We start from the raw sequence: 24,149 nt of genomic DNA, 5'->3' as shown, positions 1-24,149 counted from the left end.
AGTAGCTATTTGTGCGCCTTGCGCGTCCGTTTCGATGGCTTGTGTTGTTAGTATAACGTTATTGACGGAAGTATGGGTTGCTGCACTGCATGCTTCGGTTGTGCTGTGTTGACGCAGCTAATTGCTGTCGGGTGTTTACTTGCAATCATCCCGGCGGCATATCTTTCGTACGACTACTATCTCAAACCGTGGGCCGAGGATCACTATGACGAAGCTGTCGCTGCAGGGCAAGCCATTGCTTCTCGTGCTGCTAGTGCAGCCGACGATATTGACACTTCCGAGCTCTCGTGTGGTGATTGCTTGGGCGTTAACTTGGAATACCCGATCTCGGGACTAAACACAGACTACTCATCCTTTCAAATATCCGTCATGAATGACGCTGGCGAGTTTCTTGCTGCTGTAACGTCATCGGGTGTTGCCATCGGAGGGATTGCAGCTTTCGCTTCGGCGGTTGTTGGGGCGTTGGCGTCTGCGAGTGCAATGCCGTCTACGAACGGTGGTCTCTTTGAGCTCCTGCAGATGATTGCTCAGGGTCAATTCATCACGTTGCTTGGATCGTTGAACCTCGAAGGTGTACCGGTGTTTTTTATCGAGTTCTGCACAAAGTTTGCTTGGACGAACCTGCACATTTTTCCTACAACCAAAACTACTGATACCACGAGGGTGAGGCATCGTCGGTTGTCGAGTGGTGGAACGGATTCGAGTTTGGATGGCGTAACTCGTTATGCCACGACGCTTGGTGTTGACCCCGAAAATCTTTTTTACTACACGCTGCTGGTACTGTTGGTTGTCTGCGGGTTGGTAGTACTTCTCTACTTTATCGCTCGAACAGCGCTTCACATTTTCAAGAAAGAGGACAGGCCGCTGGCACAAATGCTCAAGAACCGGGTTGTCTGGGTGAGCATCCAGCTATTGCTGCTGCTTCAGTACTCCTTGGCAATGACATCGTGCTTTCAAATATCATACTCCGTTCGTAGCAATGGATCCACAGGCGGTTTGATCTTGGCAGCGATCATCCTCACCACGTCGTGCTTAGGTTTCGCGGTATTTGGTATTTTCATACTCTCACGCTACAAACACGAGCTGAATGATCACGGAACGGATGGGCACGAGAAGAAGCCGTTCAATCATCGGTACGGGTCTTTTTACCAGGATTTCACCAAAGAGAATCGTTTCTTTTTCCTTGCGAAGATGGCATTGGATGTCGCGTCGGGCGCTGTTGTGGGTGCAGGGAACAGACCCATGGTCCAGCTCGGCTTGCTTGTAGCTTTCAACGCCGTCTTCATCATTATCATGGTATTACGACGTCCTTACTTGCTGCGCGTGTTCTACGTGATAGGCTTGCTTACTTCCTACTTGCGGATTGTCATGCTTTTACTCACGCTCGTTTTGGTCTCATCTGAGTTGGTGCCCCAGCGAATCCGCGATTTGATTTCGCAAATCATCATTTGCGTTAATGCTCTCGTTCTGCTTTGCCTTTTCGCGCGGGTGGGCTATACAGCGGCAAAGGCGCTGGCAAAGTGGCTCCAGAACCGGAAGGCCGGCGTCAACGAGATTGACGATGGGGATAATCTGCTCTCTATCGAGAACGCAGTCGGCACTGGTGAGCAGCGTCGTGGCTCCTTGCAACACCAGCCGCAATCACCGCCGGCAGATGGCACGCCGCCGAGTGGCCAAGCGTATCACCAGACAACCGACAAGTTCGATTCCGGTCATTGGGAAATTGCTGGACCCAGCGATCGACACGTCGTATAAGCGTGATGTGGATAGGACCGAAAGCGGCATTAACTCTTTACAGGATCCGAAGCAACAGATACCGGTAGCTCTACATACATGTACCACATTTTCATTTCATGAGAGTCCTCCATTCGCATTTGCAGATTTTCACTCATAGTTGACAGATTTTTTGAAAAAAAAATCAAGGCATGAAATTTATTTTTGCAAAATGCAACAAATCTTGTTCGCGGTTGGCTACACGTCATGGCCTTCCTTTGAAACTGCATCATGGGATTTGAGTGTATCACCTCGCGACTCGCGAAAACTGGCTGTTGCTTCATTGTCTAGCCGCCATGGGGTAGTCGACAACACACTTCGTCACAATCGATCAAGCGCCATGGCAGGCAGGTTCCCGTCTCCCGTTCCGCCGTACCCACCGCTGGTGATGGCGGACAGTGAGCGCGACAGACTTGAGTTTCTTGCGCACCGCCTCATCCACAAGGCACTCGAAGACTACGACACCCATCGCCAAAATGGCTCCAAAGTGGATGCCCAGAGCTGGAAACTCGTTCGCAAAAGCGACCAACTCACGATGTACAAGCGAGCAGAGCCCAGTGCTCTCTATCAACCTCCAGAGGCGCGTCAACCGGCAACAGCAATTCGATCACGGGCGGAGAGTATTAGTATTGTTGAAAACTCAATCACACAAGGTCGTCCTCGTCAGAAAATGCCGATATTGCTACAAGTAGGGGCGATTCAAGGCACACTCAATGAAGTTATGTATGGAACTGTCGCGGTGGACGGACAGGGGATGATGCTCAAGACGGCGTACACGGACGACACGCTGCTCGACGGAGAAACACTGTGCCAATTACGTGGACCTTCAGCTACCCACCCCTTCCGGTTCTTAGGCGTGAAATGGGTCATTAAAGGTACCCCGCACGCCCCTTTGGTTCGACCACGCGACTCGGTTTTCCTTGAAGCCACAGGAATTTTAACGCGTGAGGACAAGGACGAACGTGTAGGATACCACCTTATGCACTCAGTTAGCATCCCCGGGTACGGTCCCCTAGAAGACCGGAAGATTGTTCGTGGACAGATTTCGTCGTGTATCTTGTACACCGAGTCCCCGGATTCTCCTGGTGTGGATGTCTTCATGAAGGCTCGCTTTGATCCCAATGGCAATGTATCCGAGAGCGTTGCCACGCAGTCGGCAGCTCTCGCTCTCATGTACGGCGCCAAAATCAGCGTCTGCGCTCAGAACAAGAAACTTTCCTGGTTACTACGCTCTAGTCCCGACTCCCCCGTCCATCGACCTTCAAGATCAATGAGTATGACTCGACAGCGTAGCTGCCCGATATGTGCCAAAAGTTTCAGCATGTTCAGTGGCAGTGTCGAGTGCGAAATGTGCTCAACGGTTATTTGCTCTGGCTGTTCAGCAAAAAAGAAGCTGGGCTTTGCCCGACCTGGCAGCAAACGGGTGGTTCTGCGCCCCGTCGCCTTTTGTACGAGCTGCCTTACACATGCTCGTCGTTTGAATGTCTTTGACGCAGCTCGACAAGAAGTGTTGGCAGGCTTTGGTGTGGATGAAATAAACGCGTCAATATGTACCACCTCCGTATCTAAAGAACCAAGACCGGATTCGCTTGGAAACGTACACAATTGCCGTCGACGAGACTTGCAAGCAACGAAAAAGGCGCCGGTTATATCGAAAAGTCTACCTCCAGATATCACAAGACACCGGAGTGAAAGTGTCTTGACAAAACAAGATGAAAAGCCCCGGCGCCAGCGCGTTAATACGTGGGGAAATGGCGACGTGGAGTCTCCAACAACGACAAACCGCTGGGTTCGTCTTGAGCGTGAGATGGCGGCATCAACGCAGATTGAAGACCTTGACGACTCGGACGAGTTTGGCGAAATCACAATTCACGAGAGCTCACTAATTAAGGTAGTTGACCCGCGTGACCAGCGTAGTTGCTCGTATCCGACTCCCAATCCGGCCGCTCCAAGTCGCGAGTCGGCTCAACAGGATTTTATGGCTCGAATTATTGCCATGCGCAACGCAGCAGAGGATGCGTACCAAACCACACGCAAGACCGCCCAGGCTCAGTTCGAACAGCTCTCAAAGAATCACAACCGTTTCGGTCACGACCAGGGAACTTTCGCTATCCGGTAATGGATCGACAGTCGTGCTGACAGGCATATCCGTTAAACAGTTGCTTGTACTATCGTAAGGCCGCCCTCATTTAACTGCGCCCTTCGAAGGGCTTTCGTAGAAGCCTCAAGTAGTCAGAATACTTAAACGAAACGGAGATTGAGGAAACGCTGCATCTCTTGACTATGAACGAGACAATAAATCCAGAAGGGATCAGCTAGGACGGACTGAGTGCGTTGGTGCTGACAGCCGCAGCATGTGGCGTGTGTACTTGACAACGTTGTACTAGCACTGCATTGGGTCCTTGGGATCTCTTGGTTTGGCTCAAAAACGAATTTACCTGTTCCTAGGCAAGACTCCACAGACCATGAGCTGGTTGCAGACACACGAGGTGGCTATTCCGTTCTACGAGGTTCGCGCAGGCAAGCAGGTTTTCGCCATCCAACTGCAGGAGCGACCTCTTCGACAGGAGGAGCTGGCACGTAACTGGTCTAGTATCACGAGTACAAGCTCCCAACAGTTTTTACTGGAAGATGAGAGCAACAGTATGGTCGGCAACAGCTCCGGGGTCTGTATCGCAGCTATGCGATCGTATTCACAATTCCGCAAGCTTTGGCGAGACCTGATCCGTGCTACGAAGACGCCTTCGACTGCCTCGTTGTCACGCTCCAACAGCGCCGATCCGACCCACACTGGACGTTCATCGAGCCGGTTATTGGCGAATTCTTTTCAGTCCTTGTCCGTGTCGGAAGTCGAGTCCTCGTCTTCTTGCAGATGCCGCAACTGGAACTGCACTTTTCGCAGTCTCCACTACTTTCTCAAGAGTTATCCGTTCCCATCGAAGTTCCTGATGAAGCGTAACACTCCAGCCGTGTTGGAGAATCGTCGTCAAGGCTTGGAGCTGTTTATCACTACTGTACGAGGACTCTTCGATACCTTCCCTCGCCCATTTCTTCAAAGTGTCGATGCGTTGGGAAACTGTCAGGTGCTGATGGCTCTGAACGCCTTCTTTGACGTTAACGAGAAGCACCAAGTCAACTCAACGCCATGCACTGCGCTGAAACTACCCTCATCTTCAAAAGCTCGATGTAGATCGGGTAGCACCGTTAGTGACACTACCACTTGCTTCAGCAGTAGCAGTCGAAGCGCAGTTAGTAGCAGGGATACCGACAAGGACAGTGGCGCCAATGTATACATCGAAGAAGACCCTCTCACCGGATCTGGGGTCGAGTATTACCTCCGAGATGACGATTCAAACTCCAGCAACGATAACTCTAACGACTCAGATTTTGATCTTCAAGAGCTTGAAGATTTCCCAGCGTTCGGTGCCAGATCCAATGGCAAGTTTGGTGTCAAGTATGATCGAATCTCATCCAAGTTCATGACCTCTCATCCTGCCGGACGGTCTTCGAATAAACCAACAAAGCTGCAACCTGCGAGTCACAGATCTCGATACCACCGCGGTGTTAACATCCGAAGTCATACTGCGTTCCTAGCACGCCATCCGTCCATGTCAAAGCGTGCAACTTCTAATGTCACGACACCGCAAACCTTGCTGCCTGGGCTTCCCAAGCTGAAAGTACCCGAATCTTCGATCCGCTCATTTCTCGATGAATTCCGGGACCATCTTCTGATGGACTCACAAGCTCTTGGGAACTCGTCGATACCAGTCGATTGGGACGAAGACCGGCAATGGGAGTTGGCGTTGTATGTGGCAAGTCAAATTGGTCATGCTTACGCGGTAGAATCCATTTTGTACCGCGGCACGAACCCCAACGCAGTGATGGAGGATGGCTTGTCGAGCTTACATGTAGCTTGTCGCGGTGGTCACCGGGGTATTGTAGCGATGTTACTGACTCACGGAGCTGACACAAACATCACGGACTTCAACGGGGTATCACCTTTGCTAGCTGCTGTACAGCTGGGAGACCTAGAGATCGTGGAAATGCTTGTGGAATATGGTGCAGATGTGAATCTGTGCAACAAGGACAGTATATCTGCTGTGCATGTGGCGGTTGCATGTCAAACGCTGCCTATACTTCAGCTTCTACTGGAATACGACGCCTTTGTCAACACGAAAAACACTTTCAACGGCAAAACACCTCTGCACCTTGCTGCCCAAGCCGGTAGTTTGCCTATGTGCAAGCTGCTTCTGAATTACGGAGCCAACATTCACCTCGAAACGACTCGAGGACTCGACGTTGTGGCACTTGCTAAGTCACATGGCCACGAGAATGTTGCGAGGTTCTGCCTCGTTAGCAGCAACCACGGTTCAGCAAAGATGGCACATACTACTGCGGGTGCTTCGACCTCGAAGTGCAGTGATGAAGTTAGAATCGTCTCTGAAGACGGGTACGCTTACGCTGTATTGTAAGCGCGAAAGCCTCAATGGAAAAGGCTAATAAGAACTTTATTGTTGTTAGTTTGCTGAAAACAATTGTCAGAAAGCGGGTCAGAGTTCGTAAAATATACTCTGTTACTATTGCCAATTCTATCTGTAATCTATTCGTCATTTATTCCGATTTTATCTAGATTATTGTTCCAAAGCTAATGTTTGGGTAATTTTTGAATTAACATTTTTTTTCTCTTTTTAGTACGTCAAAGGCCGTTTCAGAAAAAAAAAAAGAGTTCTTCCAAAGTCGTTGCCAGTCCCTCCTGCAAGATGGATCGGAGAAGGAGCGGCAATACCAATGGAGGTCATGGGGCAGGAGCAGCGTCCATTAACAACAGCGAGTGCTGGGACTCTGTGTCATACCTAGAAAGTGCCTTTCACCATGGATTCATGCGGCTGCGACTCAAAACAGGAGACTTCGTCTACAACGAAGACCCACGACTCACGCGCGAGTTGGACGAATTCTGTGATGTAGACTCGATGCACACACCCAAAGGTCCAGTGATTCTACTAGGTGAGAGCGGGATGGGGAAGAGTGCGTTCTTGGCAAATTGGCTAGTTCGCCGGAAGAAAATGTTTCAGAATTGGCAATCCTCGTATCCCGAGTTCATATTTTCTCATGTGGTGGGGTGTTCACGGCAATCTTGTTCCGTATCGAACCTACTAGAGCGTATTTTACGCGAAATTAAGGAATATTTCGAGCTCAACAAAGAGATCCCGGACGTGGAAGAGCGACTGAGTTGGCAATTCCCTCGCTTCTTAGAGGCAGCATCGAAAAAAGGTCGTGTCATTCTCGTAGTTGATGGCCTTCATCGCCTCCATACAAACAACGGGGAAAGTATTTTAAAATGGGTGCCTCTCGCATTTCCTCCAAATGTTCGCATCATCTTCTCGGGGACACTCAATTACCCAACTGCTAAGTTGTCCCAGGTTCTTAACATCAGTGGAGCGACCCACACCGGTACTCGTGGTGATGACGAGTGCGGTGTAGGAGGTGATTACTACGAGAAAACGAGTCTCAGTGCTCAGATGATTGAGCGAATAAAAATGGAGGCCGGTCGTCGCAACTGGAAGCTCATTCACGTGCTTCCTCTTGTTGAGGAGGAACGAAGACGTATAGTAAGGAGGTTTATCTCCAAGAACCGAGACATTAGCTATCAAGACGACAGTGGCTCACTACGAAAAGCAGGACTGCAGCTCTTTGAGATTCAGCAAAATGCCATTGTCGGTGTACCCATGAGCGCTAGTCCGCATTTCCTAAAAAACTTCCTCTCTTGTCTGCTGTGGGCTGTGAAGGAGGGGTTCAATATCCACGCTGTCTTCGAAAGCTGGTTAGGTGCAGATAGTGTAGCGCAGTTACTGGAATCTGTGCTTCGTAGTATGGAGACTGGTTATACTCCGGATCAAGCCTCAACCGATGATGCTATGCAGTTCTTGTTAGAGTTCGATGGAGAAGATACTGTTGCTGCCGCTACTGCGAGTGCTGTATCCAGTCGCAGGTCGTCAGTTATAGGTGGAGACTCCGGTAGGAAAAAATCGATAAATCAGACCGATAATCGCTCAAAGATTGAAGCTGCGCGTGCTGCTGCAGAGGCGGCAGTTCGCGAGGCTAGCGACTCGATGCGTGATTCTCAAACTGATGACACAAAGAACGTCAAAAATGTTCATGAACCCAAGCAAGTGTTTGTCAATATGGTACGCGCCGATGGAACTCGACCGGCATCTTCAGAAGGAGGAACAGCGTCAATAGATTCGTATTCACCAGGAAAGGGTACAAATGCTCTGCTCGAGGCTGCGCAGCACAGATTAAAGCGGTTTTCAACGGAACCTCGAGCTGGGATTAATAATCTGGGCGGCCGACCGGATTATTTAACAGGTGGACGCACTGTTGCTCCGCTTGGGGATTTATTGGGCCGAGCTCTGTGCCTCTTGTATGTATGCCGTCATGGATTATTACTAAACGAGCTGCGATTCATCCTTAATGCTGTCGTAACCGAGGTGCGTGGTATTCATCGCCCTCGAAACGATAACGAAGCCACTGAATTTGGCCACAGAGCAAGCCTAGCACAAGAACGGTTAACGGCATTTTCAGAGGATGAATGGCAAGCTCTCTTACGAGCACTACGCACACTCGGTGTGCTTTTCGTCCAGGAGGTTGTGGTGCTACCTATGTGCAACGATATCTTACGTGATGTCATTTGGTGGCGATACATTGGCAGTGAACGCGCTGAGCAACAGTATCATCAGTGGCTCATTCGTTTCTTTCGTATTCATCCAACCACTTTCCGTCGAGTTGAGGAGCTTCCATGGCATCTAAAACGTTGCTATCAATGGGATGCGCTGCGTCAAGTATTGGTGAACTTGCCCATGTTTCAGCTACTGTATACTGCCAGCTACAAGGCCGAGCTTTTCGGGTACTGGAAAGTGCTCACCGATGGTCCATTACTCAATTACGGAGCAGCTACCAGCGCATCCGATCCACCAGTATACGTGATGCCCTTCGACGTGGTCAAAGAGTACGGAAAGAGCATCGATGATTGGTATCGTAGTGCTCGTCCTACCACCAAAAACTTCACGGCTATCGTACAGCTGATCACGCGTTTCATGTATGAATTCTGTCTGTCATACCAACGCCCTTTACCCCAGTTCATGCACGCCCCCTTCGACCTTAAGCGACTTTACTTGGATGGCTTTCTGTTTGTCGAAAACTTGCCGCATGTTCAAACAGTGATTAGTTCAACTGGAGGAGCTGCATCTACGTCACCCTCAACAGGATCTTCCTCCTTTAGTGGCATGACAGCAATGACAAGTACTTCAACCGCTTCCTCTGCATTACTTGCAGCATTGGAGAATTTCCCACCACAAGTAAACACTTTAACTGTTGGCACTGCCAGCTCTACTACCAAGGACAAGGACGCATTTAAGAACTGCTTCTTTTTCTATCAGCGGTGGATCTGGATTCAATTTCCGTGGCTCGCACTGGGTCGTGACATTATCATTCGAGACCCAATCGTACAAAATCCGATCCTAGAAAAGGCAAATGGGTCCAATGTCAACAATAATAGTCCAGGTTTGACCACAATGACGCAAACTACTTCATCAAACGCATTAATCCCATTGGGTTCATCTCGCGGACACTCCGGAGATGCGATTGATGAAGAAGTTAAACGACACGATAGTGGCGAAGTGGCCGCTAAGGTCACGTCACTGACGCCGTCTCAAGCATTAGCTCGATCCGGGCTATTTGATGCAAGGTTTTGGGATGTCAAAAAGAGTATGTTTGACCCTACAACTCGTCGACCTCGAGGTGCAATGACAACTTCTCAGCTTGCTTCAGTGAAAAATGCAAGTGTCTTGATGAAGTCAACACCAACGTCACTTGCCAGTCAAACTTTGGATGTGATATCTCCGGAAAATCTTTTCCGGAAGAAAAGTGCCTACACCACAGTGAAAAGTGTACTAGCATCTTCTGTACGTCGTCTCCCCAGTGCAACATTGAAATCATCGGCATCGTTACCAACGTTGTCCGAACAACGCCAACTGAATCCAACCTCAAACAACCGTAGCGAACCTACTGGCCATACCGATCCAACCATAATGGAGCCACCGTCACCCGTCTCTAATACCAATGGAAAGCCAAGTCTGACTTCAAAAGAGCTCAAGCTGGAAAGCATATCTAGTACAGAGGATTTAATGACGATCGCCACATCTTTTGGTCTGCCCGCACACTTCCAGGACTACCCACAGTCTGAGTGGGACCTAAAACAGTCCTACAACCATCGCGTGGTACTCAAACTGCAAGCATTGTACGATTCCGTAAAGACTGAAGTTGCGCAAAAGCAAAAGTATCTGCAAGACGTTAAACGAAAAACCCGCGAAACTTCACGTCGCTACGAATTAACAATGCGCGAGTGTGACATGGCAAAGCACGCAGCGGAAGAAATGAGCTCTCGTCTGGCAAAACTGGAACAGGTGATGAAAAACATCGATCAGCAAGAGAAGACGCATCGCAAACTCATTCGCGGGTGCGAACTATTCCCCGCTTGTGCTCCTGCGCACTTTGAAGCTAACAAGAAAGAGTTGCGTCTGCTGCAGATGAAACTCAAGGACCTTCAAGACGAGAAAAAGGTGTTGTATACGAAAAAGACCCATTTGCAGAATGAAGAACTCCCAATTCTGCGCAAAGCTGTGGAAAAGAGCAAACGGTTGCTGTCTGCTGTAGTGGACAAACTGGAGCGTGCACGCGAGAAAGTAGCGCACGATCAGGCCTCATCGGTTAAGTTGTATCAACGCAGACTGGAGATGATCGAAAATGTTCGCTCAGCAAGTGGCAAAGGGGCCAATGTGAGTACGGAGGAAGAAGCCCGACGACAAGCTCGACAAACATTCAGCGCCACTACACGGTCACTGGCTACCAAAGTCGCCCTGCAGCAGTGTGAATCCATGTGTGACAAGATCCAGAAAGCCACCGGGTTCTCGAAAATGGAGCTCATTTTTCAGAAATTCTCGCGTCGGGAGGAGCTTAATGCCAGTTTTGAAGAGCAAGCCAAGCTCTATGAAGCTCGTCTTAAGCAGATCAAACTGAACCAGGCGGAGCTGGAGGAGCAGTTGCATTCTCTGGAGCTTTCACAAACCACGGCGTCAACGGAAGATCCACGGGTCCTGGAACAAAAACTACGAGCTGCTGAAGTAGAACTCGCGCGTACCGAATACACTCAGGCGAGCCTCCTCACAAGCTCCAAAGAGGTGATCGCTGGAGCCGCGAGAATAGTAAAACTAATGGGTATCACGAACTGCTCCGACCCGCATCAAAACGCTATACCAGCTTCTCGTCTCTGGCCACCACCCGTAGGCTACGAAGGCGAGAGGAGCCTCGCGTCTGAGTTTGAAACGCTGGAACCTCCTGCCATCACTGCACTCCTCCAGCTTTGTCAAGACCGAGCGACTCTGATGATGGACGCGGTATGTTCACGTACCTTGGGGTCCTAACTCAAATACTGACAATGTGTGTATGCTCTGTGTGTAGATTGAGGGCGCAAGGAGCGACCCGGACGTCAACTTTTCTCTGGTACGAATGCTTGTATACTTTTAGAGTTGGTGTAGTCTTGACACTTTCTCTTACTTTGACCCACAGATCTCGGAGTCATCGTCACGGCGTCGTCGGACAGTGCGTGGAGGTGACGAGAAGACCACGACACGATCAAGTCGCTACCGACGGCCACCGCAGCTCAGCAGCGTGGCGGAGAAGAGCAAAGACAAGGAGAGAGATAAGGATCGAATTGGTTTCGACCGCGGTGCCGTGCCACCGGCCATTGGCGCTACCATGCCCACGATGGCGACTCAGCCCACTACACCAGAGCTAGAGGAGGGTGGTCAGGAGCCAGGAGAAGAGACGGAGGTGCTCTCAAGAGAGACCATCAAGGCCTCGAGCAGGAACAAATTAGCGCAGCGGAAGCGTGGCAATAGCAATGCTGGACCTATTGAGGACCATAATGGGTAACTTGACGCTAAAAAAACTGTAAAATTGGGTTTTGCTCGGACTATTTTTTTTTATTGCTTTCATGCGGGGCGAGAGCCAACGCTTGTCGTCGCACCTGAAGGCTGCGTACGCCGAGATCGAGCGACTGAGAACAGTATACAGCCATGCAATTGAGAGACTAGAAGCCTACGCACTACCGAATCTATCGCCACAGTCTGCTGCGCAGTGGTTCGAGATGGTGCGCTAGATACTTTTCCGATCGACGTCTCCAGCACACTATTAACTGACCCTTGTCTTGTCAGTATCTCCGTGTTGTGGATTTGGGGGTCCAGACCCGTCGCGGTGAGATTCGCCACCGAACAACAAAAATGTTTAAGTACCCGTGCATGCACAAGACCGGCACCAAAGGAGCCGTCCATTCAGGTATGTTGGTAGATTGCACCGCTTGTTAATGTTTTGAGCATCACCTGATGCTTGTATGATTATATTTCAGGTCTGAGTATTGACGACGGGAATGGCATTTTCCAGCGGATGGAGAGTGGGAATCTGGTTAAGGAGAGTTGGCTGGAGAAATGGTTCAGCAAGATGGATGTATTGGATCGAGACGTCATTGGATCGCTAGACAAGAGAGTAACTCGATGTCTCGAGGACTTTCGTAGACAAAGTAGTGCATTTTACGATCGAGTGGAAACAACAGGGAAGGATCCTCATGAAGGGATGGTAGTATTCGGAGCATCTGGTGCTGCTGCCTCAATCCTGGCGAAGGTCACCCGCACATGTTTTGATCCGCAAAGTTGTTCATGCGAGGAAGACGCAGCACCTTGGGAAGATTTCTGCCTCAAGTCAGACGACCCTCAAGCTCAAAGACTATCCTCGGTTGTAGATGTCCCTGTGGCACCAGTGAATAATGTGGGTATTAATGATATGAAGCGCCAAATGGGCTTCGAAGAGCTCTCACGTGAAGAGAAAAACGAGGATACCGCAGCACTTGCCAGGGATGCTGCCGAATTGGCTCGACGCCGGATACCTCGAGGACGAAATATTGCTGCAGGTGGACAGAGTGCCCCACTGTCAGGTCGAAGTATCTACCATAAAAAGGTGAGATTCCTTCGAGACGATGCATGTAATAATGGACTAACCCTTTATCGATTCAGTGCGAAGAGAACGGCTCCAAACCAAAGCAACACATGAATGCGTTGTTAGTGGTAAAGAAGGGATCTCATCATCTTAACTTGTCTGGCATAGGCTTTCACTCTGCAGACGATCTCCAGGTGTTAGTGGACATTTTCTCCACACAGGGCTTGCCTCCTGTGAAGGAGCTGGATATCTCCTATGGGTTTTTCAATGCTGCAGCATTTCAGATGCTGTGTCAATTGTTACGAGTGCCGGTGCTTCGCCAAAGCCTCGAGCGACTCAGCCTCCGTGGGATTTCTCTTCCTGTGCGTGGTGACTTCGCTAGCCTCTTGCGTATTTTAACTAGCGAGTCCGGCTCTTCCCTACCAGCGCTGGGTAACTTGAAGACGCTGGATCTCTCGTTCAACACATTGTGGTTCGATGGTGCGACTCAACTCCATCCACTGCTCAGTAGTCTCCCACATCTCGAAGAGTTATCGTTGGAGTCCTGCTTCCCTGAACCTGAATCCTCAAGTGATCGACAGATGACACAAGAGAGTGTTCGTGCCGCTCTCGTGGAGGTGAGCAATCGACTTGAACGACTCAATTTTGGGTCAAATTATGCTGCCATTGAATCACGTTGGCTCGATGCTTTGTTCACGCCGGGAAGCACGATACAACGGCTAGAGTTGAGTCGAATAAGCAGCTCTTCAACCGGTATCAGTGGATCTGAACCGATGGACGTAGATTGGCATGCGGGTGAGGCTTGGGATCTCCAGCAATTAGAAACACTCAAATGGTCCTCCAGCAGTGGCGTGTATTCAGACAAGCTGCTTGGTGCTCTGTCTGCTGAGTTGCAAAGTGGCTTCGCACAGTTGAAACATCTCGACATTGTGTTCAACATTGCGCCAGGCCAAACAATGGACAAGAAGGCCGCCGATGCAATCATACACATCGCCGACTACGCGGTATTAAGGTCGTGTCGAATCTGCTGCTACACTCGCGATGGTTCCTCTCACGGTATTAGATCGTCTATAGCAAGACTTGTGGAGGATGGTCTTCAAGAATGTGAAAATTTGACATTGCGAATGCCACAATTGCATCTTGAACCACGCACGATCTGCGAACTATTGTCGTGTGCTGTCGTTCCCAAGATGACAAAGATGACTCTGGCAGTTGGAATCGCTTGTGGCGGTCAAGATCAAACAAACTTCGCGTCATGTTTTGTCCAAATGCGAAAAATTCAAGCACTTACGTTAGAATTCCACGTTGCGATCGAAGACCAAAGTAACGCTGTCGGGGCGTTTGTACGAGAACTGGAAGCATCTTGGCTGGGATCAAGTCCATCTAGTGACCAGAGTGCAGTCAAATTGCGTCGTTCCGTTGTCATATCCGAGCAACAGAAGGCAACAAAGAAGATTTACCGGTGCCGCTTCTCGGCAACATCGTGAGTTGATAAGAAATATCAAGTAAACTGCATACCGGCGGCCTCGAGACTGTGCATCTCACGCAAGAGTGCTTTGGCCTCTTCTTTCTCTGGTCCCTGCATATCCAGCAGTCGGTTGCAGAAGATGGTGGCTTCAGTGAACCGACCCAACTGCTTGTAGTAGTTAGCAAGAGAGAGAATCGAAGCCAGCGCCTGAGGAGTATCAACGCGGATGTTCCCGCCACTGCCACCGGGCAGCACAAGGATCTCTCTTTGATCTTCAACTGGCTGTACTCTTTCATCTTGATCGTGCAGAACTGATTCGGGAGCGCTGCGAAGACCGAGATGCATGAGGTAATATTTGGCAGCTTCGTGTTGCCGCCCACGTGCTGCATACAGACGACCCAGGTGGTATGACGCGATGCCCTCGCGATCTTGGTTATTGACTGCACGGTGGAAGCACGCAAGGGCTTCATCCACCTTGTTAAGCTTCTCGTAACAGCCACCCAGAGCACACCACATCCGCGCGTCGTAGGGACGGATGGCCACAGCTTTACGATAATAGTAGATGCTGTACAGGAACATGTTGAGGATCTCGTAGGCCTGGCCCAGTCCATACCATGCGCGATAATCCCGTACGTTGAGATCGACCGCGTGACGATAGGCCTCAATAGCAGCGCTGGTGTTCTTCATCTCGATATACTCGTGTCCAATTAGTGTCCAAGCGGATAGGAAATTCGGGTCCAATTTCAATGCACGATGGAAGTAAACAATCGCGCGATCGTGCTTGTTCTTGATGGAGTAGTAGTTACCAATGATACAGCACGTTTCCGGTCGGTATTTCTCCACTTTAAGAGCTCGATGAGCTAGTCGACTGAGCTCGGTCTTGTCTTCTTTTACATACAGCACGTTCGAGTAGACGTCCATGCTTTCCATTCGATGCGGATCCTGTGCTGCTAGTCGCTCGAATTGCTCTTGGGACTGGTCGAAGTCTCGAATGTGGTAGCTGGTTAACGCTTGCTGCGCCAAGAGATATGTGCTTTGCGGGAAGTGGTCTTCTAAACTCGTCAGCAGCGCTCGTGCAGCATCATTCTGCTGTTGGTCAAGCAGGACGTGGGCTTGAAAGAGTTGAAACATCCAGGGACAGCTCGTCGCAAGGATAACCTCTTCTTCCTGTCACCATTGCAACAAGTTAGCACCAATCAGTAGATAATAAGCCGTTTGTACGTACACTGGACGTGAAAGGAGAGTGTGCTGCGAGTTCCATCCAGGCTGACCAGTTCCATGGATACCGTCGGATGGACTCAATGAGGATGAATCGAGTGGTAACGTCGAATGTCAATGTGGTGGCAGCTCCTGAGTCTTCTGTTCTATTACGTTGGCTGGCATTGGAGTCGTCAACTTGTTGCCGTTTCTGTTCTTCGGCAAAATCTGCACGATGGCGGGTCTTCATACTGACTGGTGTCGACGACTGTGCTTGCGTACTACCAGTGCTTGTGCTGTAGCCTAGACGCTTGAGAACGACAGCATACAAGTAGAGACCGAATCCGTCCAGCGAGTTCTGCTGGTATGCTGCGCTGAGAGCCAAGTACAGCTCCTTTAGATGAGGATTCGAGCCCTGACGGTGCAAATTGCGATCTACCTCTGGCAATATCACAGTATTTAACAGTTAGTTGCAGTTAAAAAGATTACGACAGAGTCTATGATACCTTTGCTGCTGCCTGTCACGTTCATCTCGAGATCCATCTCCTCCTTTGCCTTCTCTCCAGCCAGATACAGCGCGTAGTATTTCAGGAAGCGCGTCTTCTGAGTGGGGCAACGAAGAGCATCGACATCGCCACTTCCAGTGTGCGAGAGCATGTGGTGGGCACGGAGGTATTCGCCCACGTCGAAACAGGCTTTGGCAGCCTCGAATCGATCGGCCTCCGCCCAATCCTCCGTCTCGCTGTTATCCTCATCGCTTTTCCTCTGTATGTACGACGACTGGCCGTATGCAGCGTCACCCATGCCGAGTAGAAGCTCTGCTGCGAACTGCGTGGCCTGCTTTAGTCCACGGACGCGCAGATTGCGCACAGCGGCGCGCAATTGAGCCGCCACTACAGCAGCTTCAGTCTCGGCCATTAGGTACTTTGGTCCTTGATATCTTCATACAAGTCCTTATAGTGAGGGTAAATAATGACATTTCCACTTCAACGTTCTTTAACTGTAAAAAAGCCTCTATCCGGTCTCTATTCAAACGCTAAGCACACGATTAGCGATCTCTTGCGGCGTGAGATCTGCGGGAACTGATCCTTGCGCGAAGCTAGCGTTGCCGCCTCCACGACCACCCAGCGGCTTGACCACTTGTTGGAGCAGTTTGCCAGCGTGAACCTTCGCCTCAGAGTTGGCGATGCACGCTACCTGGGATCCAACCAGAACCAGCAGCACGCTGTTAGGGGAAGCTTGCTCTGCCAAGAATTCAGCGCGGCGTTTAAGCACCTTGGAGAATTCTCCGCCTCCAGGAACATCCAACGCATGCAGTTCTACTTGAGGCACACTGATAGCTCCGTCAATAGATCCCGACGCCAGTGGAGTCGAAGGGAGCGCGGCTAGCACGTCGCCCAGAGCTTGAACTCGACTCTCGAGCTGTTTCACCTGCTTATGCATCTTTCTAACACGCTCTACCACCTTAGCAGGTGTAGTCGAGAGCTGATCGGCCACCTCGCTCAGCGTCTGTGCCTTTGCTTGTAAGTACCGGGCACCAGCCGCTCCTGCCACCGCTTCCACACGTCGTGTACCTGCAGCTACTGATCCCTCGCTCACCAGTGCGAACGGGAACACCTCACGTACATTTTGCACGTGCGTTCCTCCGCAAAACTCGCTGGTTAGAGGAGCTTCAGCCGCTCCAACTCGAACGACACGTACAACATCTCCATACTTATCACCGAAGTTGCAAATGGCGCCACTGCGTTCGGCTTCTTCTCGTGGCAACTCGACGGTTGTAACGTCCAGCTCCGCTGCTGCAAACGCATTCACTCGTGCCTCCACACTTGCCATCTCATCAGGAGATAAGGCTCCGAAATGGGCAAAATCGAAGCGAAGCCGGTCACTAGTAACCTGTGAACCCGCTTGCGTCACGTGCTCGCCCAACTCCGCCTTCAGCGCTCGCTGTAGTAAATGAGTTGCAGTGTGATGTACAGCGCAACTAGAACGAAGCTTGCGATCCACATGCGCCTCAACGGTAGGTTTTAAACCATCGTCGCGGACGAATAGCGCTGTAATGTCTTCGAACGTCGTATCCTTCGGTAATGAACATTTAACTGCAATTGCATCCTCGTTGAGTTTCGTTGTGTTTTCAACAGGAATCGTAAGGTGTTTTAAACTGCCCTCGGAGGTAAAAATCAGGTGACCACGATCTCCAACTTGGCCTCCTCCTTCCGGGTAGAATGGACAGCGATCGAGAATGACGCTGAACCCGTTCGAACCTGGACCCGACCAACTGTCCAGTACGCGAGCTTTAGACACGCTAAGCTGATCGTAGCCCACGAACTCGCTGACCACAGTCGCTGCTGGAGCTGAAGACTGCTCTGATGAAGGTTGAGTATTGTGGCCCGCGAAGGCACTACGGTCACTGGTTTGCTGCTTGTGGCTCTTCATACAAGAGTCGTAACCTTCGATATCGACACTAAGACCCTTCTCTTCCGCCAGCACCTGAGTGATATCTAGCGGGATACCATACGTGTCGTATAGACGGAAAGCATCAGCACCAGACAGCACGGTATGGGTCTTTGAGAAAGCCTTTTCAATAGCACCGCGGCCATTACGAAGCATCTCTTCAAACGCTCTCTCCTCGTTGGAAACGATGGCTCGCATTTGCTGGAAACCTGCAGTTTCTGTCCATCCAGGGACTGCAATCGAAGCCAAAATGCCGTCTGAGCCACCCTTAACGCCGAGTTGCTGCGCATGTCGAATGGCACGCCGGATGATACGGCGAAGTACGTAGCCGCGACCAATGTTGGACGGGAAAACACCGTCGTGTAGCAATGCGTAGGTCGCACGAAGGTGGTCACTGACAATGCGGAGGGTTTGAATCTCTTTTCCGGTCCCGAATAAATTCTTGCTCGGATCTAGCTCTTCTTGAAGCGCACTAGTGAAAGATTGGCGTGAGGTTGACGACCGGTTGACGTCTAGTACGGAAGCCACCTCTGTCAAGAGAGGCACGAAGATGTCTGTGTGGTAGTTGGAAGGGACTCCTTGAAGAACGGAGGCCACGCGCTCAAGACCCATTCCTGTGTCGACAGAACAGTTTGGAAGTGGGTGAAGCTCACTATCGCCTTCGTTGCGGAAGAACTGCATGAACACGAGGTTCCACAGCTCCAAGAAGCGTTCGTCAGGGTCAGCGATGTGGTCTCCGAGGTCCCAAAACACTTCCGAGCACGGACCGCACGGGCCAGAGTCGCCCATGGCCCAAAAGTTATCATGTTCGTCCAGCTCTAATATCTTGTGGTCGGGAAGTCCAGCGATCTGCTTCCACAGACGACGAGCCTCTTGATCGCTCTTGAGCACCGTAACGTGTAGTCTGTCAACGGGCAGTCCCAATTCCTGAGTAAGAAAGCGCCAGCACATTGCAATTGCCTGCTCCTTGAAGTAGTCGCCGAAGCTGAAATTGCCCAGCATCTCGAACATTGTGTGATGCCGGCGCGTGAGTCCCACCTGGTCCAGATCGTTGTGCTTACCACCAGCTCGCACACAGCGCTGCGCTGAGGTGGCTCTGGAGTATCCGCGCGCCTCCGCTCCACCGTCGAGACCCAGGAATGCCTGCTTGAACGGCACCATGCCGGCGTTCACGAACAGCAGCGATTGGTCACCTCCGGGCGGCACCAGCGACGCACTGGGCACGATGCGATGGCCCTGAGTCTTGAAGAACTGTAGGAAGCGACTGCGTAGCTCCGTGGATGGTAGCGAGTGCAAACCACGGACCGCGGAGCGGCGAGCGCCCGCGCAACGGCGAAGACGCAGCATCGGCCTTGCTGCGATCGCCACCTCACGATTTTTGATTCGCAAAGCTCGAATCCTATCTATTAGACTTCATTCCCTTCGATAGGATTGTTTATCTGTCAACGTTTTTTTTTTCTTCGCATCAGAATCTTCCTCAAATTCCTGCGGGATAATCGAAAAATGGAAGCGGGGCAGCAGTATGCGCGGCAGCCGCTGGGCGCTGGGCGAGACATGGAAGAGGAAATGCAGCACGTGCTGCAGTTCCTGGACACGTCGCTAATCACGCCGCCGTCGGGCAGCGATCTTGTGACGCAGCAGACGCCGTCCCAACTCCAGCGACCAACGCCCGAGCAGCTACGCGAGATGGCGGCGTTGCACGAGAACGAAGGAACAGCGGCATACAACGAGCTTGGCGAAGTGATTGACCTGCTTGGATCACTTGATGCCAACGATACAGACCCGAATCTGCAACAGCAGCAGCAGGATACGCTCTATGGCGGCAATCCGGTGCCACGATCAGCATCTAATGATGGCAATGTCGCTCAAAGAGTGCAATTGCCTCGCTCGACCTCCGTGAGTAGCACCCACAGCGGAGTGGACAGCATCTCACCTGTAGGTCTGCTCAATGGTCCGACCATGTCGCCCGCCACGATCAACTGGCTGCAAACGCTCGTGCCGTCGACAAGTACCGAGAGCCTTACAGGTCTTATTTCACCTGCTACTCTTTACGGGACTGGTGGTGGCTCCGCTTCGGGGATAAGCGGGACGGGAGGGATTGTTGGGAATACTGGATCAAATGGCCAGGTAGACGGAGCTAACCCTTCGAAAAGCGATGGACTTCCTAGGACGCCGTCGTGCGAGATTATCGACTGGAAAGCTTACAACGAGTCGGCCGATAAAACTCAAAAGGGGCCTTCCAAGTGGCGCGTTATTCCTCAGCACGGACCACATGCTGATCCAGCAGCAAGCTCCAGCTCTAGCAACGGCGTGAATGCTAGACTCCCTCCTGGAGGTGCGGTTCCGACGAGTTCAGTCACTGGTTCAGAACTTACCGCACAGCAGCAAATGTACCTTGCAGCAAGAAAAGTGACAGAAGAGAAAAACAAGCGAAAGGCATTGGTGTCACCCGAGTACGTCCAGTATGGCAACCCAGTCTCAGCGGTTCCAACAATACCGCGAGATCCCGGAAGCAGCATTAAGATGGAGCCCGGCTCGGTGCAATACGCGACAAAGGTGCCCGAACCAACAGGTCGTCGTCCATTCAAGAAGTCGCTGCACCAAGCAACCTCACCTGCTGGTCAATTGAATCAACAGAGTGGCGCTACGTCTTCGTCAACGACTGGACCGGATGGAAAAGACGATGGGGTGCGCTGCAAATGCACGGGAAAATGCCGTAATGCTCGCTGCGCCTGTGTGAAGGCTGGACTAGTCTGTGGTGCTCAATGCAAGTGCGTGAGCTGTGCGAATCCATTCGTTCCGATGGCCCGCGAAGGTATCGACATCCAGCTGATGGTGCGTGACATCTGCTTGATGCAGTATCTATCTAAGATCAAGGACATGCAAGAGCTGCTGGACTCGACTGTGAGCTACGAGTGTTGTGAAGGTGGCGGTGGGGTTGTACAAGTAAAGCACACGGTGGAGAACGGCTTCGCCTGTCCTCACTGCGACGCGCACTTTACGTACTCGTGGTGCAACAACCGGCTGTGTCCAGATGCCAAGAAACCGCGTCGCCATTGTGCCAAGTGCCGTCGGTGTGGCGACCATCGTAACCAGCACTGCGACCTGTGCAACCACTGCTACTTTGCCGGTGTGGCCAACAGCTTCCGTTGCAGTTGCCAGTCTGCAGGTAGCGGCACTGGTGCTAAGACAAGAACTGTGGTGCCAAATCCAGTACACCGAGAACCCGATTCGACCAAGCCTGAAGACAATGATAAACCAAACGGACAACCACGTTTCGGCGCTATCAACCCAGCCACCGAAGGCTCTACACGTGACGAAAACTCTGATGCTAACAGTGCAAAGACAGCAGATGAAGAAGCAGACGACTCATGCAAAATGCAGTAGATAAAATGTAAGCTCTGCAATTGAGCAGTATTAGCCGATATCACGTATACTATGGATGTTTATAAAACGAACCACAAAACGACAGCAAGAAATGCCAGTCCGACTCGCGAGATGTGAACGAAATTACTCTGCGCGATGTTTTCGAGGCTTGGCGTGCACACCACTAAAGGCTTGTCGGTATCTGGATCAACGGCGTTGTCTTTGAACGGCGAGCCCGGGTATGGTGCTCGGTAGTAGACTAATTTTTGATTCTGTGTCACAACAAATACCCAAATTGGTTCAGCGTGAGGTGGTAAAGTGTTGTGGTGTAAAACTTACCACCCATGTGGTACTGATCTCAGCCGAGCGAGCGTTGACGTACTTGGGATCCCCACATCGCCACAGATCGCTCGAGTACTGGCAGGCCGTCATGAAATTCTCACACACACTGCGACACAGCAGTAAACTTCGCCCTTCGGTGTCACAGCGAGGGAAGTTGAGCCAGCAAAAGTAGTTGCGGAAGGCATTCTCGCAGTCCGGGTTGTCTGTGAAGCGCGGCGTGATAGATTTAGAGCCACCCCACTCGTCCGTATCGTCATCTGCCATTGTGCTGTTTGTCTCGTAGATCTTGCGTTGGATGACGAGCTTGGTGAACATTTGCTCTACGAAGCGATCTTTGGACAGCGCTGAGTGGTTGTACCAGAGACTCTGATAACGAGGAAGACATGCCGTGTACGGAATGACAGCCTTGCAAAATGGCAGCAGTAGGTCGAAGTCAGTCGGCTCCGTGCATTCGCCCGTATCAGCGCCATCTAACATGCATGCGTCGATTGACTCCAAGGAAGGATAGACTGCACATAGTGCTAGCGCATACCACCACATTGATACACGACCTTTTGCGGACAGGGATCCGACATTTTAAAATAAATTACGGGTAGATTACTGAATACTGAAATATATATTTAAATATATTTCAGTGGATAGCGTTTTTTTAAATTAATCTGTAATCTATCCGTAATTTATTTGGATTTTATCCATACTCGCCGCAAAATGAAACGTTCAAAATTTCGCCGAAAGTAAAGGAGAACACGACAGCATCCAAGATAGGTGGGGTCAATAAACTTTACACTGTAAAGCTTGTATTTGATTACTGTTTTCTTACGAACAAGCCGAAGTCGTCGCACTTTCGGAAGCCAGCATGCCACGCAACATGAAGAAGGCACTGACGATGTAAACCGAGGAATCAACACGAACTCAAGGTGGATTGCCTACTTCCGCATCCCCCCCTCCCATGCCACCGAAGCCGCCGCTCCAGCCTTTCCCGCCCTGGTTGTCCTTGCCTTGCGATGCGGAAGTCCACGAGTCTCCACTGCTAGTGGTCATTGCAGATCCGGTCGAAGTCCACGAGTCACCGCCAGTGGTGGGCGCTCCTGTTGTAGCCGAAGGCGCTGTGGTCGTCGTCACTGAGGACTCACTGGTGGACGTTTCTGTCGTAGTAGAGGACGCTGTGGTCGGATCCGACGTACTGGATGACGTCGTGGTTGTGTCACCTGACGTGGACGTAGCCGCTTCATTTCCGGTAGTCGACGATGTTGAAGTCGCGGTCGTCGAGGTCGTGGAGGTGGACGAGCTGTCTCCGCTCGCCGGACCAGTGAGGGGCACGCAGTCCTTGTAGACCTGCCAGACCATTTTGCTGTCCACGCCCTGGAATGCTAACCAGTAGAACCGCAACATACAACCACTTGTCGAGCAGGACGAATAGTCCACGGGGGTGAACACTGACTTGGTGTCCACCGTGCCGTCCCCGTAAGCTGTCAAACAGTTGTCATTGGACAGCACCATCGTGTCGTCCAGCCAGATCTCACACGGACCGACGTGCACCATTCCACGGGAGAAGGTCGCGTCACCCGTGGTTGGCGGGTCCTTCGCAGTCGCGTCCGGGTTGGTGTAGCCGCAGTCAGCGCCGTACAGGTCGGTATCGCTGTCGAGCAGCGTTCGGATGTCACTGTAGCCGTTCGAGGACTTCAGCGTTGTGTAGACCGAAGTGAGGCAATCACTGTCGTCGCTACTGCAGCTGTCCCAGTCACCCGACCACTGCGGCTCGATCTGCACGATCCAGGAGGACGTGGCCGTGCCTTCAAACTCGGCCAGCGGGATGTACATGTAGCCGTGCGCGTTCACATTCTGGACGACTGCCAAAGCGGCAACAGCGGAGAAGATAATGCTGCTGGATACCATGGCGAATGACGAAGCTGAGACGCCAAGAAGGACTCGAAGTGGAGGTGTCAAGGAATATTCACGAATGAGGAGACAGCGGAGCTTTACCCCGTACTCCTCAATACCATGAATTCTCTCGAGGTAAAAGGCATGTGATCTGTCAAGATGACCCTCACGTGCGGATACTAGTCAGCTAGTTTCACTGTATGCACCGAGTATCTTGACCAAGATGGACATGCAGTGCAATGTCGATCGTTTTGAAATACAAAGCTATCCTCAAAACCAAGGTGAATATTGACATTTGAGGCACGCCGCCGTCGGTGGTGAAGGACTTCCAGCATGCGTCTGCTTTCGGTGAGATTACCGACCCCCTCTACATTCATGAGATCGGCGCTTTTATGGGGATCCGAAGCGCGACATCGTCTTTGATACCACACATCTGCTGATCTACATGACCCAGTGAACACCTTTACCTGAGCTTAGGTGCTTGTCTACATTCGCGTTTGCGTGAATATCGACTGAAGCCGGCGGAGTTGCAACGGCAATTGTATCCGTTGGCCGGTTCGTTAGTGTTAGTTCATGCTTCTCTACGTCAACGGAATAGTGGAAGGAAATACTTGCTCAACCATAT

General features: G+C 51.2%; 10 protein-coding genes across 11 annotated transcripts; 6 read left to right on the top strand and 4 right to left on the bottom strand.

Annotated features, from left to right (window-relative positions):
* Positions 1-72: 72 nt before the first annotated feature.
* PPTG_04656 (hypothetical protein) lies at positions 73-1,755 on the top strand (the record flags this gene model as incomplete). The annotated part of the gene is made up of 1 exon (XM_008896913.1): positions 73-1,755. One exon carries the CDS (start codon positions 73-75, stop codon positions 1,753-1,755), a length of 1,683 nt encoding a protein of 560 aa, XP_008895161.1.
* Positions 1,756-1,990: 235 nt separating this feature from the next.
* PPTG_04655 (hypothetical protein) lies at positions 1,991-4,074 on the top strand. Its single transcript, XM_008896912.1, has one exon. The coding sequence runs from the start codon at positions 2,114-2,116 to the stop codon at positions 3,890-3,892; it is 1,779 nt and encodes a 592-aa protein (XP_008895160.1). The 5' UTR covers positions 1,991-2,113; the 3' UTR covers positions 3,893-4,074.
* A 164-nt stretch (positions 4,075-4,238) lies between these two features.
* On the top strand, positions 4,239-6,245 carry PPTG_04654 (hypothetical protein; the record flags this gene model as incomplete). The annotated part of the gene is made up of 1 exon (XM_008896911.1): positions 4,239-6,245. The coding sequence occupies one exon, from the start codon at positions 4,239-4,241 to the stop codon at positions 6,243-6,245; it is 2,007 nt and encodes a 668-aa protein (XP_008895159.1).
* Positions 6,246-6,498: 253 nt separating this feature from the next.
* On the top strand, positions 6,499-11,806 carry PPTG_04653 (hypothetical protein). The gene is made up of 3 exons (XM_008896910.1): positions 6,499-11,225; positions 11,290-11,331; positions 11,398-11,806. Exons 1-3 carry the CDS (start codon positions 6,534-6,536, stop codon positions 11,761-11,763), a joined length of 5,100 nt encoding a protein of 1,699 aa, XP_008895158.1. The 5' UTR covers positions 6,499-6,533; the 3' UTR covers positions 11,764-11,806.
* Positions 11,807-11,824: 18 nt separating this feature from the next.
* Positions 11,825-15,154, top strand: PPTG_04652 (hypothetical protein; the record flags this gene model as incomplete). Its single annotated transcript, XM_008896909.1, has 4 exons — positions 11,825-11,980; positions 12,045-12,165; positions 12,236-12,840; positions 12,897-15,154. 4 exons carry the CDS (start codon positions 11,825-11,827, stop codon positions 14,304-14,306), a joined length of 2,292 nt encoding a protein of 763 aa, XP_008895157.1. The 3' UTR covers positions 14,307-15,154.
* PPTG_04651 lies at positions 12,233-16,440 on the bottom strand. 2 transcript variants are annotated; one of them, XM_008896908.1, is made up of 4 exons: positions 15,991-16,440; positions 15,513-15,925; positions 14,280-15,454; positions 12,233-14,202 (listed from the first exon to the last, which is right to left on the bottom strand). In XM_008896908.1, exons 1-3 carry the CDS (start codon positions 16,400-16,402, stop codon positions 14,321-14,323), a joined length of 1,959 nt encoding a protein of 652 aa, XP_008895156.1. In that variant the 5' UTR covers positions 16,403-16,440; the 3' UTR covers positions 12,233-14,202; positions 14,280-14,320. The 2 variants fall into 2 exon arrangements, with proteins under 2 accessions (XP_008895156.1, XP_008895155.1); XM_008896907.1 differs by having other exon boundaries at positions 12,233-15,454.
* Positions 16,441-16,443: 3 nt separating this feature from the next.
* Positions 16,444-19,328, bottom strand: PPTG_04650 (alanine-tRNA ligase). Its single transcript, XM_008896906.1, has one exon. The coding sequence runs from the start codon at positions 19,280-19,282 to the stop codon at positions 16,514-16,516; it is 2,769 nt and encodes a 922-aa protein (XP_008895154.1). The 5' UTR covers positions 19,283-19,328; the 3' UTR covers positions 16,444-16,513.
* Positions 19,329-19,396: 68 nt separating this feature from the next.
* PPTG_04649 (hypothetical protein) lies at positions 19,397-21,744 on the top strand. The gene has a single exon (XM_008896905.1). The coding sequence runs from the start codon at positions 19,439-19,441 to the stop codon at positions 21,320-21,322; it is 1,884 nt and encodes a 627-aa protein (XP_008895153.1). The 5' UTR covers positions 19,397-19,438; the 3' UTR covers positions 21,323-21,744.
* On the bottom strand, positions 21,382-22,120 carry PPTG_04648 (hypothetical protein; the record flags this gene model as incomplete). Its single annotated transcript, XM_008896904.1, has 2 exons — positions 21,382-21,573; positions 21,641-22,120. 2 exons carry the CDS (start codon positions 22,118-22,120, stop codon positions 21,382-21,384), a joined length of 672 nt encoding a protein of 223 aa, XP_008895152.1.
* A 290-nt stretch (positions 22,121-22,410) lies between these two features.
* Positions 22,411-23,595, bottom strand: PPTG_04647 (hypothetical protein). The gene has a single exon (XM_008896903.1). It carries the CDS (start codon positions 23,537-23,539, stop codon positions 22,556-22,558), a length of 984 nt encoding a protein of 327 aa, XP_008895151.1. The 5' UTR covers positions 23,540-23,595; the 3' UTR covers positions 22,411-22,555.
* Between the last annotated feature and the right edge of the window lie 554 nt (positions 23,596-24,149).

Source organism: Phytophthora parasitica (assembly GCF_000247585.1).
Source record: "Phytophthora parasitica INRA-310 unplaced genomic scaffold supercont2.5, whole genome shotgun sequence".
Classification (NCBI taxonomy): domain Eukaryota; phylum Oomycota; class Peronosporomycetes; order Peronosporales; family Peronosporaceae; genus Phytophthora; species Phytophthora nicotianae.
This window is presented reverse-complemented; position numbering and strand designations above follow the sequence as displayed.